General features: G+C 58.2%; 2 protein-coding genes across 3 annotated transcripts; one reads left to right on the forward strand and one right to left on the reverse strand.

Annotated features, from left to right (window-relative positions):
• Window positions 1-1,189: 1,189 nt before the first annotated feature.
• On the reverse strand, window positions 1,190-9,413 carry KDF1 (keratinocyte differentiation factor 1). 2 transcript variants are annotated; one of them, XM_053998987.1, is made up of 5 exons: window positions 9,350-9,413; window positions 8,037-8,207; window positions 4,973-6,083; window positions 4,074-4,148; window positions 1,190-3,473 (listed from the first exon to the last, which is right to left on the reverse strand). In XM_053998987.1, exons 3-5 carry the CDS (start codon window positions 6,063-6,065, stop codon window positions 3,391-3,393), a joined length of 1,251 nt encoding a protein of 416 aa, XP_053854962.1. In that variant the 5' UTR covers window positions 6,066-6,083; window positions 8,037-8,207; window positions 9,350-9,413; the 3' UTR covers window positions 1,190-3,390. The 2 variants fall into 2 exon arrangements, with proteins under 2 accessions (XP_053854962.1, XP_053854963.1); XM_053998988.1 differs by lacking the exons at window positions 8,037-8,207; window positions 9,350-9,413 and adding an exon at window positions 7,517-7,610.
• A 3,026-nt stretch (window positions 9,414-12,439) lies between these two features.
• On the forward strand, window positions 12,440-12,928 carry TRNP1 (TMF1 regulated nuclear protein 1). The gene has a single exon (XM_053999107.1). It carries the CDS (start codon window positions 12,440-12,442, stop codon window positions 12,926-12,928), a length of 489 nt encoding a protein of 162 aa, XP_053855082.1.
• The last annotated feature ends 5,971 nt before the right edge of the window (window positions 12,929-18,899 follow it).

Raw genomic sequence — 18,899 nt, forward strand, 5'->3', positions numbered from 1 at the left:
ATTCAGCAGCTCAGGGTGTGGATATGGAGAGGTATTTCTTTAACACTCCTGCAGCCATTCCCTGCAGAGCTCCTGAGCTGCCCTCACTCGATCCCTGGGCAGGGGAAGAGCTCAGGCTGGGCAGGACAGGGATCCCTCCAAGGGCACAGCACAGCAAAGACCCAAAAAGTGGGAGTGTCTGGAGACTCTCCTGGCAAAACCAAGCTCAATAAAACCAAACAACGTCTTCAGGAAAAGCCAGGTGCTGAGTCAGGCTCCTAGAAGGAAGTACCTGTGTGAGAGAACACCTCCACAGGTGTGTGGCCAGGTAAAGACTCTTGTGTTTGTGAGGTCTCCACTTGGGCAACCCAGTCAGCTCACTCAGCAGAACACTCAACACTAATGCCCAGAGCAAAAACCACTCCAGCAAGAGCCAAGATAGCTCCATCCACAGCAAACAACTTCCTGCAGACAAAAACCCCATGGACTCATCCCATGTGTGGATGTGAGCAAGGAAACCCAGGCCTATGCAGCAAACTGGGAAACTGCTGAACACAACTGGGCTGACAGGCCCCACCCAGCTGGTCTGAGGGCTCCAGACACAAAAACATCCCCAGAGACCCTTCTCAGCCGAGAGAAGGCAGCCTTTACCTGTTCATGGCTCTGAAATCCTCCCAGGAAACACATCCTGGTCCTGTGCATCGGCGGGAAACCCCCAGGGCACCTGCCCAGCCCCTGCCCCAGGAGGGTGAGGGAAGATCAGCGGCCAGGAATGGAGCCCTGCAGGTTATCCTGGAGTTTGTACTGAAATTGGGAAGTGTAGAACTGGTCCTTCAAGTCACAGGGTCAGAGGCTGGGCCACCCTCCATCCCTGAGCTGATCCTGCAGAGCAAACCCCACATTTGCTGCCACGAGCCGGTGACATCACAGGGACAACCTGGGAATTCTCTCCCCAGGCTCAGCTTTTCCAGAGCTCAGTTCCAGCATCACTGCCCAGGGAAGGTCCAAGTTTCCCTGCATGACAACAAACACTTCCCCAGAGGCTCCTTCATTTGCATCCAGACACCAACCTGGCATTCAGGATCCCCCTGGAGCTACCAAAGGGATGAAAATGTCTTTGTCCATCTGGGACTGCAGGATCAGCCACCCTCTGCGCAACCCCCACCCCAGGATCCCCAGGCTGATGAAAACAGGAATGTAAAAGTCACAGCACAGTAAAGAGCACAACTTTTACTTTATAAAAAAGACGAAACCAGAACATTTAAGGCCAATGAGTGCAAAAGAATCCCAAAAGACACCACAGGTGAACCAGCTTCAGGGACCATCGAGTTGACAGTCTGCCTCTTAGTGAGTTTCTGGGGGGCTTGGGGTTTTCTTGGCTAGTTTAATCCCCACACGCTCACTCTTCATACCCAGACTAACCACTAAAAATGTGTATTTGCTCTGTACCAGTGATTGCAGCTCGTTGCAAGCCCAGCTCACCCCTCATCTCCAGAGCACAGCCCATGGAGCTGTGTCAGTGTGACCCATGTGACACCTCAGAGAACAGCTTTGAGGAAACCTGTCTAAATAACGACGTACAAACCCATGAGAAGCAGAAGCCAAGCAGGTCCCTCAGGATGGGCAGCATTCGGAAGGAGGTGACCTCACACAGCTCCCCTGGGAGTCCCAGCCTGGCCTTGCTTCTTGTCTTTTCCTTGTATAAGCTCAATTTCTCATAAACCAACAGCTTTAAACACAAAGCAGGGAGAGGAAACCAAATCCAAGACTCAGTCTCTTCCCTTTATCTTTGAAATATCTCTGTCAGTGTCTCCAGGTGTGGTCTCAGTAATGCCCCTGATTTCTGGAAGCACACTCTGAAAACAGCCAGTGGTTTACAGAAACAGGCTCTAACAGGGACTGGAACTGTCCATTTCAAAGGGTTTTGGCCTTTTAAAGAAGCCTGAGAACTCGTGAGAGGAATTAAATCCTTCCTCCTTGCCCAAACCTCTGAAGAGCAATCACAAGCTATAAAATAAAGGCACATTTCAGTTCAATTAAGGCACATTTCAGTCCAACTGAGGCATATTCCAGTGCATCTAAGGCACAAAACTATGGTCCACACCAAAGCCTGGGGCCTATTTGGGCTTCCCTCTCCCCAAAATCCAGTGGGTGTGTTTATCCTACGGCTGGTAAATTCAATGAAGCATTTTCTGTTCGTGTCCAAGGGCACCCAAAGCTCCAAACAAGTCCCATGGCTTGATGTGTTTACTTTGTGATAAACAACCAAGTGACAACACCACAGATGCAGCTTCCTCCTGCTGCAGCCCTCCAGGTCAGCTGGCACTGAGCCCTCGGGATAGCAGTGCCCATCTCCTGGCTCCCACTGCCTTCCAGAGAGCAGCAAAGGGAAAGACAAGGTGCTGAGTGCCCACAGGGAAAGGCAGGGACTAGCAGTGTCTCACAAACCCTCTGCTGACACTCTCAGGAGCCTTTCCTTTTGAAGCAAACCAAAGGATTGGAAGGGATTTTTCAGCAGAACAGTCAAACAGCCCAGTTCTGAAGCACAGAAAGTTAGGAGTGAATCAAGTGTTCCCCTCACCTGCTCCAGGCTCTCCCAGGGGAAACAAGGAGGGCTGGGCAGAGGGGTGAGGAGAGCTGCTGGCAGGTCAGTGTGTGCTCCCGGGTGCCACCAGGCTGGCAGAGCTCAGAGCTGATCCCCAGAGTCTGCTCATGCAGGGGCAGCCCAGCAGACACCCCAGCCCCCAGCACTGGCCCCGTCTCAGGACACAAGCCAAGAGGCCACAAATTAAATGAACCCCATAAACCTGAACCTTCTCCTCACGAGGCAGCAGGAGGTGACACCAAGGCTCAGCAGGGAAAGGCAGATCTGCCTACTGAAAACACCATGAGTAGAAGACTTTGGGTTTGTGGGACCAAGACAGGCACTTTAAATAGAGATTTGGGTCCCTAGAGAGCAGGATCTCAGCCCGCACCTCAACATCAGCACCAGCACAGAGACACCACACAGTTATTCCCCATCCAAGTTCACTCAGGCAACGACAGGAAGCAGAACTGTACAACAGGTCCTCAAAGCAGGGAAAGGGCTGAGCCACTGAGGCTGCTGGAGCTAAATGTGATTTACAGAAATCACAGAGGCACAAGTTCTCTGCTACTTCCTTGTCCATCTTCTCCTCCCTGGGCACACATTCCACCTCCCAAGTTCATTAGCTCTGCAGTTTGCTTCCTTGATTGTCCAAAAAACCCAAAAATATCCAGTGAAATTCAGACAGCAGGACGAATCTGGCTTCAATAAGGATCAGGGTAGACTGAGAAAAAAATAATCAAACATGGCACAGCACACTCCACATGGAAGGAGGAGGATTGTGGCTGCAGCAAAGGCTTGGAATGCCTTCTTGCTGCTTGGGTCCTTTAACAGTACACCTGGAGGAGAGGTGCCCCGGACGAGTCAGTCTCTGTGTCCTGGAAAGAGGAATCTCTGCTGGCTGGAGAGCCTTGGGGAGGAAAGAGAAAAGATGGTGCCATTAGCCCAGGGAAAGCACAGCAGCCTGGCAGTGGGGAAGCAGCTGCCACAAAAGGCTTTGTGTACCATGAGGGAGGAGAAAGCCACACAAAGCCATGGCAGGGAACAGCCCTGCCTGCATTGCAGCCATCTCCCAGGACAGAGCTGCTGTGCAAGAGGAAACATGTCTTGTAGCCCTGGGCTGCTCTTTGGGAGGACAGAGCTTGGGGCAGCCCATCACTCTTGCCTGCTTCCCTTTTGCACAGTTCCTTTTGTTCCCAGTCTCACCCAGCTGTGACCTCTGGCAGTCACACCCCAAATTCAGCCCCAAACTTTGTCAAGGTACAGAGAGACTGAAAGCTCTCAGGTCGGGTCCTGTGCAAGGACAGGGAACATGCCACTCTTGGATTTCACCCCTTTTCAGAAAGATCCACCAACCCAGCGAGTGTCCGAGCTCCATCACTCCAAAAGCCCAGGAGGACTGAGGGGAACCTGAGGAGCAGGGTCAGCTCAGCCTTTGTGGACAGTGAGGACATGAAAGAGGGGAGGTTCAGGGCTCTCCTCTGCAGCCACGCCCAGCCAGGTGCATTACCTGCGCTGCTGTGCTGCCTCATGTTCCTGGCCATCACATCCGCCGGGGTCTCCTCCGATATCTGCACGGCCAGCTCTGCAATGGAAGCCAGGAGTCAGCAGAGGATGAGGTACAGGATGACTCAGCACTAAGGATCCCTGTCAGGGAACACCCTCAGGGAACAGGACAGGCAGAATCTCATTCTTCCCACTGCTTCTGCCATTGTCCGGATAGTCTGAGCCACGTGTCCTTAAATCCCAGGAGCAGCCTCCCTGCTAATCTGGGAAGCACAACACCCACACGGTTTCCTCTGCTACTTCTGGATATCTCCTTGCTCCCACACTCAGCTTTTCAAGGCTTTTCTACAACAAACTCTGTTATAACCTGCTCTGGAGCTCAGACACTTGAGGCTGCTCCCACAAGGAGGAAGAAGCAGCAGCACTGGTGCTGTGGAACAGCCCTTCCCTCCTCTTTGCAGGGATGTTCACTGTGTGGAGGAGGTCTGGGCTCTGAGGACACACTGTCACTGGAGTCTAAGGGTGGCATTAGCCAGGCAGCACATGGGAGAGAGCCAGCTGAGTAACTGGACATCCTCGGGCACAAGCAGCTTGTCTGGTCCTACCAGTTCAGTTTGACTCACCGTTTTTCTGCCTCCCTTAGATGAGCACAGGCAGAAGCAGCAGCAGCAGCACAATCCCATCTATTGCTCAGCACAAACCTCATGGGCAAGGAAAGACAGGTTCAAGAAAGCCACAGCACAGGTAGGAGGGTGAGACGCAGAGCTCTCCACTCACACACCCCAGCAGAACAAGCCCACTGGGGACAGACCAGCTTCCAGCCCCGCTGCAGTGCCACATCTCTGTGGCTTTGATGAGACAACCCTCCTGCAGCACCCAGGGACCCCCAGGGACCCCCCGTACCGTCCTGGCTGATGACCATGGATTCCAGCATTGTCTCGTTCCCGCTGTCCGGCGCGTTGCCCCGGCCAGACTTCTCCTCATGGCTCTGGCTGGCCGGGATGGAGATGTGGGGCCGGACCCGGCTTTTGCGGGTGCTGATGCGGATGATGCCTCGGACCAGCCGGCACTCGGCATCCTGCTCGTCCAGGTTGTAGTCCTGAGTTATGCTGTTGATGAGGTCCGAGATCTTGTTGGTCTTCTCCAGGAAGACGGTGTCCGAGGTGCACTTGGCCAGCTCGTCGATCTGGTGGACGCTGAACAGCTCCGTGAGCTTCTTGAAGATCAGGACGTCGATCTGCCTGCTGGACATGGAGCCGTTCAGCTCACTGATGTCCACGTCGGACTCGTGGAAGGAATAGTACTCCTCCGAGCTCCGGTGGCTGCTGGGCAGCGGCGGCTTTTCTATGCTGTTCCTGAAGGGCTTCTCCAGCAGCTCCTTGCAGCAGGAATCAGATTCCAGGTGGTGGTTGGTGTTCCTGTTTGGATAGACAGGGATGCCCTTCAGCTTCACGTCTGGGTAACTGAAACTGCTGCCCATGCTGGACTTTTTGATCTGGTTCCCGTTCTTCTCAGCAGGAGAGGTGTTGGTGGGGCTGTTTGGCAGCCGCCCATTGTAGTCTCCGTTCTTCCCATCATCTGTGGAGGTCTCAGCAGGCCCCGGATAGGGAATGCAGACACTGCAGTCCTGGAAGCAGCCCCCACACGTCACTATGCAACAGAAAACTGCCTTGTATGTGTTCCAGGCCTGAGACAGGGAGGAGCAGCAGAAGCTCTGGTTTGGGGAAGCCTCTGCTGTCCCAGAGATGAAGGTGATGGTCTCTGCCTCCCGGCCGTTGGGGTCTTTGAGCTCGGCCTTGCGCCCTTTCCTGTCCCGCATCTGCTGGGCTCGGCTGCGGCTGGCTTTGATCTCGGGCGTGGAGCCACTGAACACCTCCAGGCTGACATCTGGGTCCCTGGCTGCCCGTGCCCGCAGGGGCACGGCCTCCTGGCAGGGCTGCTCCTGCTGCTGAGCGCCGCTCAGCTCGGGGGGCAGGCGGCTCCTCCGGCCCAGCATGGCTCGACACTCGGGCACCTGCAGAACACAGGGGGTCAAACCAGAGCAACCCAGCCACCACTAGTCCCACCTCAGCGAGCTGTCCATCAGCACAGAGGGATCTGACAGCCAGAGATTCCCAAAGCCAACACTGCAATGGTTTTCAGGAATATTTCGCGTCAGGACTCGTGCTGCTCTCACTCAGGGCCCGCGTTCCGGGGCTCTCCCACCACCCAAGCCTTGCTGCTTCCTTTGGGTAGATGCTCTCATCAGAAGAGAGATGCTTTAAAAGGGTTATTTCCAGACATCAAAATCCCTGTAACCTTCAGAAGAGTTTCCTCCACGCAGCTGGAAGAGGAGTCAGCTCCAGAGCAATGAAGGAGCAGCACAGCTGGAGGTGGAGCCACTGACGGGCTCCAAAGGGAAAGTATCTTTTTTTAAACAACTTCCCTTTGTCTTGCATTCCTCAGGATTAGGCTGGGCCCTGACAGCACTTATCCATTTCAAAACACATCGTGCCCAGGAGGAGATGACAAGCAATCCATCATTATGCAAGGTGCCAATTCCAACTCCACGTTATTTGCTGCTATTTCAATTTAGAGGATTTAGCAATGACAGCATTACCAACACTAATGATTTCTGCCAGTCATGCTAAGGTCGGGTGATGTCAAAGACTTCCCTATGAAAACCTGATGTCTTCATCTGGATTAAGGACAAGACCTTGTCAACAAGTTGGTCTCAAATCACCCCTCACGGGAACAAAACCTTTACAAACCCTACAGAAGCAGAAATCCCACAGCAGACCATGCCAGCACAGCCCCTCCAGGTCTGCAGGCAGGAGGGAACTGTTTTACAGTGAGCACTGTCACATTCTCTCTGCACAGAGCCAACCTTCACACTTTGGCACGTTCATTTTCCCTGGTTTTAATCTTTTTGTTATTAAAGCTCAGCGTGGGGTGATGTGAGGAAAGTCAGGTCAGGGCTGTCACTCTCCACTTCTACTGCTCTGCCTTTATCCCAGGCTGTGGTGGGTCCCAGAATTCTCCATGGTTTCCAGGCTTCTTGGCTAACACTGCTTGCACCTCCAAGAGATCCTTTTAAATACTAATTAGGGTAATTAATAAGCAGTGAGAGCCCAGCCATAGTGTAACTGTTGTAGGGCTGCTCTTGTTTTACTACGGACTTTCTATAGGGCACTTCAAGCATGAATAAATAAATCTGTCTGACCTTGTTAGAGCATTGCCTCTTTTTCCCTGGTTTTTAAACCAATAGTCACATTTTCCCCACAAAGAAACAGGCCCAGGCTGAAAGCCAGGCAGTTAGAGCACACCGCTGCTTTCCAGGAATATTTTGGCTCTGTTACCTTATGAAAATTCATCCCAGGAGCTCCCTTTGCACATTCCTGGGCAATATGCAAAATAAAAAGCCCCAGATGCTCCAATTTCAGTGCAGAGCAGGCAGAGCTCCCTCACCTAAGCATCACTGCAGAGTTTTGATTGCTTTCACTTCAGAACAAGTCAGGGGTTTTTCCCCTCATCTTCCTCATTTTTGCAATGCAGTTCAAAATTTAAAAACAGACTGAAAAACACCATGAAATGAAAACATTTGAGCTGAACTGGGAACTGCTTACTGGGATGTTTCTTTTCATTCCAAGGCCTCACTGGGAGACCCAACATCTGCATTGCACAGCAACACTCCTTTACATAACAACAGACAACATTCTGATATTTCAGAGCACCTGGGACAGAGAGAGGAGCATTATCTCAGCTCTAAGGGAAAGACCTGCAGGCACAGGTGCCAGAGACACCTCTGGGCTGGCCCATTCCCATCACAGCTCTGGGACCTCTGGACCACATGGAAAAGTTCCTCAGGAGCACAGACAGGACACAGCTCCTTGATCCAGCAACTTCCCCAGCACAGGAACGGGCTGGACTAAAACCCCCAGCCATAAATAAATGCTCAGACCAAAATCCACATGCAAGTGTTACTCACACGATGGCTGGGAGCTTCCTCTGCTCTCACACAGGCACTGTGAGTGACTGCAGATCCCTCTAGAGAGCCTCAGCATCTGCTCCAGAGGAGCCAGGAATGATCCACAAAGGGTTTGCAGGACTCAGAGTTAGCCAGGGTCCAAGATCTTCATTGTTCAGAGGGCGGGATTTCCTTGGAAAGTTTTAAAGAAGCTCAGTTAAGTTGTGAATCTCCTGAACAACATCACATCCATCTGACAATAACCACGCTGCTGGTGTTGCTGGCAGCTAGGGAAAGTCTCCTAAATCCAGCAGACAGGATTTACACACTGCTGCAGCTTCTCTGAACTCTGTGGAAGCATCCACAGCTGGGAAGTGTCCTAATTGCCTTGCCAGGAGGTGGAAGTCACCTGCTAGGCTCCTGCTCCCCACTGCTCTGCTGGCAGCAGGAGGGAGGGAGATCCCGGCCCAGGGTAAATGTGGATCCAGCATTGTCCCTGTGCATCCCTGGGGACCCAGCATCCCTCTCCCAGCTCTCTGGGACAGGAACAACCTGCCCAAGGAACTGCCTCTCACCAAACCCTCCCCTGTGACCCTGGCCCAAAACACCCACCTCGCTCCAGCTGATAACCAGGGTTCCTCCACGGGGCAGGCAAACAAAGTTTGACCCTTTTCCCTCCCAAACGAAAGGCAAGGAAAAGGGGAGACCCACCGGAGCACCAAAGGGAGCTCCCTCTGCCTACCTTTTGGGCCCCCACCATTCCCCAGGCAGGGGATTTTTGGGGGGAGGAGAAGCTGGCAGTAGGAGCAGCAGGAACATACCCATACCCGCCTGTCCTGCTCTGCACAGCTCCCACCGCGCCCCCCGGGAATCAGAGCCGACACCAGCAGGGACCAGGGAGACCCAAAACCCCCGGAAGAGCTCCGACTGCCACCAGCCTTGCGCAGGGCCAGGGCGGGGAGGGTCCCGGAGCAGCGGGAAGGGACAGCGCGGGGACAGGGGGGACAGCCGGGGGCGGCGGGGGCTGTCCCCACACGGGGGTCCCTGTGCCGGGGGGCCCGGGGCGCACGGGGAGGGCGAGGGCGCCTGGCGGGGGCAGGCCGGGGGGATCCCGGTGCGGGGGTGACGGACGTGCCCTGCCTCCCTCTCTCCCTCCCTCCCTGCCGGTCGCGGCCTGCGGCTGCCCCTGGGCTGGGCCGGGCCGGGCCGGACCGCGAAGCGCCGGGCGGCGGTGGCGGGGTCGGACCGGGCCCGGGGCTGATGCCGGGGCCGGGGTTGGGGGCGGGGGCCGGGGTCGCGTCGGGCCGGGCCGGGCCGGGCCGGGCTCTCGTTACCTGCGAGCCGGGAGCGCGTCCGGCCCCGCCTCACCTGGGCCAGGTGCGCCACGTGACCCGGACGGGCCGCGCCGAGGGACAGCAGAGCGCGGCGGGCGAAGCTGCTCCGTGCGCAGGGCCGGGCGCAAACCCGGCACAAACCCGGGTACGAACTGGGCACAAACCTGGGTACAAACCGGGTACAAACCCCGCACAAACACTGGGCACAAACCCCGGGCACAGACCCTGCCACAAACCCAGGTACAAACCCGGCACAAACTCCGAGTACAAAGCCGGGTACAAATCCCGGGTACAAACATGAGTACAAACCCTGCACAAACCCGGTACAAATCCCGGGTACGAACCCCGGGCCCCCCGAGCGTTCGCCCCGCGGGTGTGTGCCCCAAAGCAGCCCCCGTTCCCAGGTCCGGGTCCCAGGGACCCCTGCCGGGGCCGATCGCCGCCCCGAGGATCCCTGGGCCAACCCCGAGTGTCCCCATCCCGAGAGTCTCGCTCCCCGAGGATCCCTGTCCCGAGGTGTCCCTATCCCAAAGAGCCGGTGATTCACTCCTGGGGGGTCGGATCCTGCCCCGAAGGTTCGGAGGAAAGGAAAAAATCCCACTGGGAAGGCGGCAGCAGGGAGGGAGCCTGGTGGAACGGCAGCGGTGCACTGAGTCTGCTGCCAGTTTCCAAGAGTGTGGTGGGACAGGGAGCTGGGTCAGCCCTGGGGCTTAACCCTGAAATCCTGATGCACGATTCCTTGCCTAAAACTACCAGGATGAAAGAGCAGCGCCTGAGTCCCTCCTGCCCTGGTAACTGCAACACCCGGGAGAAAACCTGGGGAGAGGCTGGGAGGGAGGGCACCGACATTAATTATTGCTGCCTGTGACAAGGCTTCGCTTTTCTGGAGCACATCCCAGCGCGGAGGCTGGAGATGAGGCCACTGCACGTCCCTGGGCTCTGCCCTCCTGCATCCCTAATCCTCGTGTCCCGGGGGAATGCCGGGGACTGCGCTGGCCGCAGGACGCAGGGCGGGGTCGCGTCCCGGTGTCCAGTCCCGGTGTCCAGTCCCGGTGTCCCGTCCTAGTGCCTGGTGGCTCGGCAGAGGGGCACTTCCAGGGCAGGGAGAACAAAGGGAGAACAAAGCTCTCACCGGGCTTTTGTACCACCGAGGTTTATTCTGAGCGCTGCTAATTGCAGCCTCCTCTGCTAAATCATTAATAGCTCGACAGCCCGAGCAGAAATCCTGCAGTGCCGGAGGGTTTTGGGGACGCAGGCTGTGCCTGACCTCAGGGCAGGGGTATTTCTTGTCTTTTTCTACAATTTGCATTTACCAGCCCCTGTCTGCTCGCTACTGGGATGTGCTGGGACTGCCTGGAGGCACGGCTGCTCCGGGGGGCTCGCCCTCAGCCTCACTGCCCAGTGTCCCCAGTCCACCTTCTTATTTCTTATACTCATGCCCAGGCACAGCTGCTTCCCCTGTCCATGTCCTTTTCTCACTCTGGAGCAGGGACTGGAGCAGGGAAGGCAGGGCAGACACGGGGGGTGACCCAAAAAAGCGTTTATTTTCTGAGCAGGCAATGACGGAGCAGGGGCCTCCTGAGCTCCCTCTAAACTCGGCGATTCCGGGGTTTCATTTTGGGGGAACGGGGGAAGCTCAGGGCAGGTCACACCCCGGCCCTTCTCCCTTTTGGGGGTACCCTTGAGAGTCCGGGTTCCACCAGATCAGAGCAAAAAAATGAGAGAGGAGGAAGCTCTGTTTAATTCCCTCCTGTCCCCACAGTTTTTTTGGTCTGGGGGCAGAGGAAGCACGAAAAGAGCTTTAACTCCACGGTGGAGCAGCACGCCTCAACTTCCACACCCCATTTCGAGCAGCATTTGTGTCAGATAGACGAAGACCGCTCAGCCCGGCCTCCAGCTTTCCCAGGGCCTGGAGAGCAGCGTGGGGAGCTCCGGGGAAGGTCGGAGCCGCGTTCCGACCCCGGGCGGGGGGCGGCGCTGGCAGCCGGGGGATGGTTCGAGCCGGCAGCGGGGGCCGGAGGAATGACGCAGCAGCCGCTGACGCTGCTCCGGTGCCTGGCAGACGTGTGGCAGCCTGGCAGGAGCAGGAATGTGATGCAAAGCACAAGAGATGGGGTATTTTTTCCTCCTAAGGTAAGGAAAGCAAAAATGTCACCAGCCCCGTGGGCGACATCCACTGAAGGCCTGGGTGTGGCTCCGCCTGAAACAGATTTAGGCTGGGTTTTGTTTTTGGCTTGGGCTTTTATTCCAGTCTGGGGGTGGGATGAAACCTTGACACCTGGTTTCTGTCATCTCCACTGCTCCGATGTGAGACCCACGCAGCTACACGAAGATGCAGCCGATGAGGATGACATTCCAACAGGAGGAACCCCAAAAAACAGGCTCTGGGGAGAGCAAGGTGGCAGCGGCACCTCCCACCTGCAGCCCCCTGCCCCGCCAGCCTGCTCCCAGCTGTATCAATACCGTGTAAAGGACAATGACAATGACGTTGGCAGCGACGCTGCTGTGACAGCCGCACAAGCAGGGACACCCCTGTGCCCGGGACGCCCCGGCCGCAGCCCCTCCCAGTCCAGCCTTCCCCTCCTCACCGTTTCCCAGTGATCCCAGCCGTCCCCAGCTCCGCATTTCCCACCGACCCCTCCAAGGAGGGCAGTTTTCCAGCACCACTAACGCCAGCGGGCCGGTGCCGTACCGAGCTGTACTGAGCTCGGTGCCCGGGACTGATACCGAGCCCAGGCCCCTGACGGTGCCATACCGAGCCAGGGCTGTACCGTACCGAGCCCGGGGTCCCATCAACGCCGGCACCTGTGCCCTACCGAGCCCGGTGTAGGATCGAGCTCATAGCGGTCCGGTACCGGGCCGTGCCCCGCCCCGCTGCCGCGCCGAGCCCGGGGCCGGTGCAGTGCCGATGCAGTACCGAGCCCCGGGCTGTGCCGTCCCGGTCCGGGCTCGCGTGTCCCCCACCCCCTTCCCCCGTGCCGGTGCGGAGCCCGTGCCGGAGCCGCCCCCGTCGGGGCCGAGCCGCCGCCGCCAGCACCGCCCCCGGGCTATATATCCCCGCCGCATCCCTCTGCCGCCGCTCCCGCTCCCATGGCTGCAGCAGCGGCGGCACCGGCACCTCCGAGCCCCACCGGCGGCGACGCGCAGCGCCCGTCCCGCGGTGGCCCCGGCGGCAGCGCCGGCGACAGCAAGAGCGGCGGCCCGGGCGCGGTGGAGCTGGCGGCGGCGCGGCGGAGGCTGGTGGCGGCGGAGGGGCGGCGGCGGGCGGCGGCCGAGCTGGAGGGGCGGGTGCGGCAGGTGCACTGCGCGCTGCTGCACGCCGAGCTGCGCCTGGCCGCCCGCGCCGAGACCCTGGGCCGCCTCGGGGCCGGCGTGGCCCAGGCGCAGCTCGCCCTGGCGGCCCAGAGCCAGCGGCTGCAGAAGGGGCTGCGCCGCCGCCCGCGGCCCCGGCCCGGCGCGCTCCTCGCGGCCGCCCGCGCCCTCCGCAGCTGCGTGCCCTGGGCTCCCGCACGGAGCCGCGGGGCCGCCGCGGGCACCCCTGTGCGCCGCCTGCCCGCCGCCACCCGTGGCTCCGCCTAGGGTCGGCGGCGGGGCTGCGGGGCTGCCGGGGGGCTGCAAGGGTCTGGGGTACCCGAGGGGGATTGATGAGTGGGGACCCAGGGGGTTCTGAAAGTGGGGGACACCTTGGTGGGTCTGGGGGACCCTGCAGGATCTGGGGGACCCCATGGTGGGGGGGATCCGGTCCTTCAGAGGGTTTTGGGAAGTGTAAATGGTGGGGACATGGGAGGTTTGGGGAGCTGGAGGGGTCTGGGGCACTTGAGGGGGTTTGAGCCGTGAGGACCCAGGGGGTTTGGGGGCTCTGAAAGTGGAGGGACACCTTGTTGGGCTCACTGAGGGAACTGTGGGACCCAGTGCTGTGGGGGGGTCCACTAGGCCCTGGGTCGTTCAGGTAGTCCTGGGGAGTCCGTTGGGATGGGACCTGGTGGGTTTGGGAGTCCTGGGGTCGGGGGCACCTTGGTGAGTGTGAGGGGCCTCGGGGACCCTGCAGGATCTGGGGGACCACCTGGTGTGGGCTAACCCAATGGGGTCTAGGGTCCTTTAGAGGAGTCTGGTGGGTTTGGAACTGATGGGTTTGAGGGTTACAGTTGAATTCTGCAGAGTGTGAAGGGGACCCTTTCAGGGGTGGCGAGACCCAGCAGGGTCTGGGGAATCCAATGGGCTGGAACCCAATGGATTTGGGGGTCCCAGAGGGATCCTGCGGGGTGGGGGAGGTCTGGGGACATGTCTTGGAGTTGGTCTGAGGGGTCCACTGGGATGGGACCCATTAGGCTGGAAGGGCTTAAGCTTCCTTGAGGGTGCCAGGGAGATCCTGCAGGGTCCTGGGGACTCTATGGCGTGGGGGTACCCAGCAGGGCCTGGGGACCCCAGCAGTGGCCCAAGGGGTCTGATGGGGGGAGACTTTGGGGTATTTGGGGTTCCATAGGGGACCTTGTGGTATTAGGGCATTCCAGGGGACCCAGCAGGGTCTGGGGACCTTGGGGTGCCCTGAGGGGTTTGGTGGGGAGAGCACCCCTGAGGATTGCGGTGCTCGAAGGACCCTGCAGGGTCAGGGTCCGGGTGTGCAGTGAACTGACAGGCTGGGGGGACACAATGAGGCTGGGGGACCCAGCAGGTTCTGAGAACCTCCCTGGGGGCTGGGAGACCCTTCAGAGTCTGGGATCCCTGGAGGATCTTGCCAGGTTTGGGGGTGTTTATAGAGGAGTCTGCTGCCAGCACCCCCAGCTCGGTCTGGGGTCGCCTCCTCCCTGAAGGCAGCAGGTTTCGGGGCAGGGCCCCTTCCCCGCCTGAGCAGCACGGCCCCAGGAGGGGACCCCAGCCCTTGGGACACTGCTGGGACTGTGACTCACACGGGGCAGCCCTGACGTGTCCCCTGCAAGCCTCCGCGGAGAGTCGAGCGGGCTCGGGGCCACCGCGCCTGCAGCACCCCTGGGCAGCGGTTCGGGCTCCAGCCCGCGCGGGGACAGAGCGGGAAGAGACCGGGGCTCGGGATCCGCTGGCACCGGTCACTCCCAGCGAGCGGAGTTTGGGACTGCTCCGTGACTGACCAAACCAAGCAGGGACATTCGTCAAGCGTCCTTGGGGACACCCAATGTCACCTGGTGGCAGAGCCTGTGGCTGCGGGCTGGCAGGAAGGCGCGAGGAGGTGGAGATGGGCTCGGGATGAAGGATCCCTCTCCGGGATGAAGGATCCCTCTCCGGGATGAAGGATCTCCCTCCGGACTGAAAGCCTGCGCAGGGCCTTGGTGCCGCTGTCCCCGTCGCTGTCCCACAGCCCTGAGCCGGCCTCAGGACGGACGCTCGGTCCGGATGGAATCAGCCCGTCCCCGCCGGGAATTGCAGAAGTTCAGCTGGCAAGGCCCGCGATCCTGCTCCTCCTCCGTCCCCTGCCGCCACCCCCAGGGTAACCGTCCCTCACCCGAGCCAGCGGCTCCTGCTCCGCCGTGCCAAGCTTCCGCAATGGCGCTCCCCAGAAGCTGCATGAATCCCCCGGAAAACCTAAGTCCCTCCGCTATTTATTTATTTAAATTTTAAAAACCAAAAAACAGGGTTTGGGCTAGGGTGGGGGCGGGGATTTCACTGACCCCCTGCTATTTATTTCTTTATTTATTTAAATTAAAAAACCAAAACACCGGGTTTGGGCTGGGGTGGGGGGGATTTCACTGACCCCTCGCTATTTATTTAAATTTTAAAAAGCCAAAACCCCGGGTTTGGGCTGAGGTGGGGGCGATTTCACTGATGTCCGAATGTGCCGCGCCTCCACTGGTGTGACAGCAGGTCTGTTGTGTAACCCTGGCTGCGCTGCCCGCACTGTGCTGCCCGTGCTCTGGAATAAACTTTGATATATATTTTATTCATGACGTGCAGTGTCCTGAAGTGCTAGTTGAAATATAACCGGGAGGGTGATTAGAATGGGGATTAGCAAATAAGCCCTGGTAATGGCATGTAATTAATACCAGAGTTGATTTCTCTGATTATCAACCTCTTCCCTCCTCTGAGTGTGTGGGGAGATGCGGAAGACTATGTTCAGAATTTTTGCAGCAGAATGTCACTGTGTATATATATATATATATATATATATATATATATATATATATCCATATCTGCAGATATGGTCTGTCCTGAAAAACTCACATAAGGTGACAAACAAGGCAAACTTGGGTGACAAACAAGACACAGCTTGCACATAAATATCTGCAGAAAATAGGTGGCAGGGAAATATTTAAGCTCCCCTCCTGCCTTTGCTCCAGAGCTCTGCCTTTCCCCTGTTAATCCCAGGTTTCAAACAGCTCTTGCTTTTGTGCTGCCTGGTGCAGAGCTATGAGTACTCTGACACCTCTCGGTGCTCCCCAGCTCCTGCCCTTTCCCTCCCCAGTGCCAGGGGAGATTTTTCCATGTGTAATCCCAGCCGGAAGGTGATTCCCAGAGCCAAGAGCAGAGTTTGCTGCTAAGAGCAGCTTAGGGGTCTCAGCCAGGAGAAGAGACACATTATCTCTCCTGGCTTTCAATTAATAGTATGGAATGCACAGCTTGGCCTTAAATCCCTTGATTTTTTTTTCCCTTTCTCTGGTGATTATTTGCAAATCAGCTTTTGACCTGATTAGAGTGGAACCGACTTAGAGGAAATGCAGGGAAAGACCTTAAATGTATAATAAATCAACTCCATTAAACCAGAAAGGCCAAAATCATTAAAAATCCCTCTGTGTGATGGTTGCTCCCCACCCTTCAGTAAGGATAGAGTCTCATCCCAGTTTGTATTCCTGGAGTATCTTCAGCTGGAACATGACATCCATTACAATTCTGACACTTATTCCCATTTTCCTCCAGGACAGGGGAGGCTGATGCAGTCCATGAGCACAGGAGGGTTGGTGGACGGTGAGGAGAGCCCAAGGCTCCTCACCACCCTCCAAAGGGCTGAGATGAGGATACCTGTCTGCCCCAGGTGCCCAGGGAATGCCACCCCCAGGAGTTCAAAGGATGGGAAAGGCAGGGGCACATCCATCTCCATCTCCCGGGGACTGGGGTGTCCCCGTGTCCAGCAGGAGGGGCAGAAAGGGCAGCTGAGTTGCACCAGGGAAGGGGAGGGCAGCTGTGGTCACGGGTTTTGGACTGGAGCAGCTCCTCAGGCTGATGCTGGAGTGAGAAGTCTCAGGAACAGGAACTGAAAGGAAATAGAAGCTGGCCCGGGGTTGCATTCCTCGGTGGGAGCAGCCAGGACACCCTGCAGGGAATCTCCAGCCGACACCATCATTGCCGGGGGGTTCTGGGCCCGTCTGGGGCACCCATCAGGGGACAGCAAACACAGAGCAGCTCCAGCACAAGGACAGGAGCCACATCCCTCGGTGGCTCGGTGGCTGGGGAGCAGAGGGATTTACATAACCCCGAGCCTCCCTGCCCTCCTGCCAGCACCGTTACATAAACGGCACCCACACTTGTTGGGTTTATGGGATTATTCTGTTACAGACTTTCTGGGAAAAATAAAATTAACGTGTTAATACCTAAGCCTGGCTTCTCCCCTTTCTGCTGATAATTCCTCCGGGCTGGGCCTGACGGAGTGAGTTGGTGTGAGGGGGACACAGGGGCACGGGCACCCACGGGCAGGGACAGAAAGTGCCCGGGGCTGAACTGACTCCAGGAGCTTGGTGTGGCAGAGGGGGAAGGCAGGGAATGTGGGAGGCCGGTGGAGAGGGGACAGGGACAACAGGAGGGTGATCAGAAGGGACAGAGACCACGTGAGAGTGATGGAGTGGAACAGGGACAGTGGGGAGGTGACAGAAGAGGGATAGAGATGGTACAAGAGTGATGCAGAGGGGACAGGGACAGTGGGAGGGTGATGCAGAGGGGACAGAGGTAGTGCAGAAGTGATGAAGGGCAGTAAAGGGACAGGGCGAGGGTGATGGAGAGGGTCGGACAGGAACAGGGCCAGGGGACAGGGCACAGGGGACAGGGGACTGGGGAGAGCAGACAGGGGACAGGGGACAAGGGACAGGGGACAGTAGACAGTGGACTGGGCGCAGGGGACAGGGGACAGCAGACAGGGTGCAGGGGACAAGGGACAAGGGACAGGGGACTGGGGGACAGGGGACAGCGGACAGGGTGCAGGGGACAGCGGACAGGGCACAGGGGACACTGGACAGGAGACAGGGGACAGGGGACAGCGGACAGGGCGCAGGGGACAGGGGACAGCGCACAGTGGACAGGAGACAGGGGACACGGGACAGAGACAGGGCACAGGGCACAGTGGACAAGGGACAGGGGACACGGGACAAGGGACAGGGGACAGCGGCAGGAGCCGGTCCCGCCCCGCTGCGGTCACGAGAGGGCGCTGCGGGAGCCGCCGCCGCCGCAGCCCCGGCACGGCCGGACCCGCCGGTCCCGCTCCAGCCCTTCCTCCTCTAAGAGGCGATCACAGCCCCAGACAGTGCCAGAGGGTGGGAATTGCCCCCCTGGCCTCTGATTAATCCCTTCCAGCCCTGAGTCTGGGCTCCCCTCGAGCCTCGTGCGGGGTTGGAAGTCCCACCCAGGGACTTTGAATCCTGTTCCTCGACCAGGGCAGTTGCATCCAGAAGGGTCTGCAGGGGCTGGGATTGTGACCCGGACCTGGGAACCCACCTGGCCGTATTTCTGTCTCCTTTTGAGCCACGGTATTTCCATCTTCCCACTCCCTCACCTCTGGGACCAGCAGCCTTGTGCTTCATCCCCGTTCAGGGGAGCTGAGAAATGCCCATAAATCCTTTATTTTCAGTTCTGTCCCCTAGGCCTGCCAGGTGGGGAAAGCTGCCCAGGGCCTGAACGTGGGCACCTTGTCCTCACCACCTTATCACCCCCTGCCCCAGAGCTCCAGGGGTCTTGCTGTGGCTCTGGGAAGCTTCCAGGCCTCGGAAGCCATTCCCATGGCACCTGGATGCCCTGTGCTCACCTTACTGTGTTAAGCTCCTCTTGGTCCACTTCTCTCTTCCCCACTAAAGCTCTTTAAGTCACTGATCTCGTTAAACCTCAGCAATCGGGTTGTTTTGCCCTGCAAGTTAATGTGCCTAATTCCTGCTCCGCCGACTCCTGACGCCCAGCCCAAGTCCCCGTACCCTCACCGGACTCACCGGCCCAGCACAGGGCTCCCCCTGCTCGTGTCCTGCCTGCTCTGACCACGGAAGCCCCCGTGGATTGGGATCCCAGGGGATCCCTGAGGGATGGGTGGCAGGCTGTGGACAGTGCCATGCCCCTGTGCTGGCAGCAGGATGAGCAGGGATGGGTCGGGGGTGCTGCAGAGCTGGGCAGGGTTGGAGCAGGATGCAAAGCTGTGCCACGGGGTCCCTGTGAGCCTGGTGGGTGCCCCAGCACCAGCCTGGTCTGCCACCTCTCCTGGGGTCTGCCCCGTGCCCTCCATGGCCTGGCAGAGATGGGATGAGGCTCGGCTGTGGTGCCCACCCTGGCACAGCTGCACCATGGTGTCCCCCCACAGACCCTCTGCTTTTGGGTGATGAACAGTAGAAAA

This window comes from Vidua macroura, chromosome 25, assembly GCF_024509145.1.
Source record: "Vidua macroura isolate BioBank_ID:100142 chromosome 25, ASM2450914v1, whole genome shotgun sequence".
Lineage (NCBI taxonomy): Eukaryota > Metazoa > Chordata > Aves > Passeriformes > Viduidae > Vidua > Vidua macroura.

What these genes read in the sequence shown, in the direction of transcription:
- KDF1 (XM_053998987.1), bottom strand. Translation starts at nt 6,065, where the DNA reads ATGCTGGGCCGGAGGAGCCGCCTGCCCCCCGAGCTGAGCGGCGCTCAG. An exon ending in CATGGTCATCAGCCAGGACG is followed by an intron (nt 4,149 to 4,972) that starts GTACGGGGGGTC and finishes CTTCCATTGCAG; the next exon opens with AGCTGGCCGTGCAGATATCG. An exon ending in GAGGCAGCACAGCAGCGCAG is followed by an intron (nt 3,474 to 4,073) that starts GTAATGCACCTG and finishes TTCCTCCCCAAG; the next exon opens with GCTCTCCAGCCAGCAGAGAT.
- TRNP1 (XM_053999107.1), top strand. Translation starts at nt 12,440, where the DNA reads ATGGCTGCAGCAGCGGCGGCACCGGCACCTCCGAGCCCCACCGGCGGC.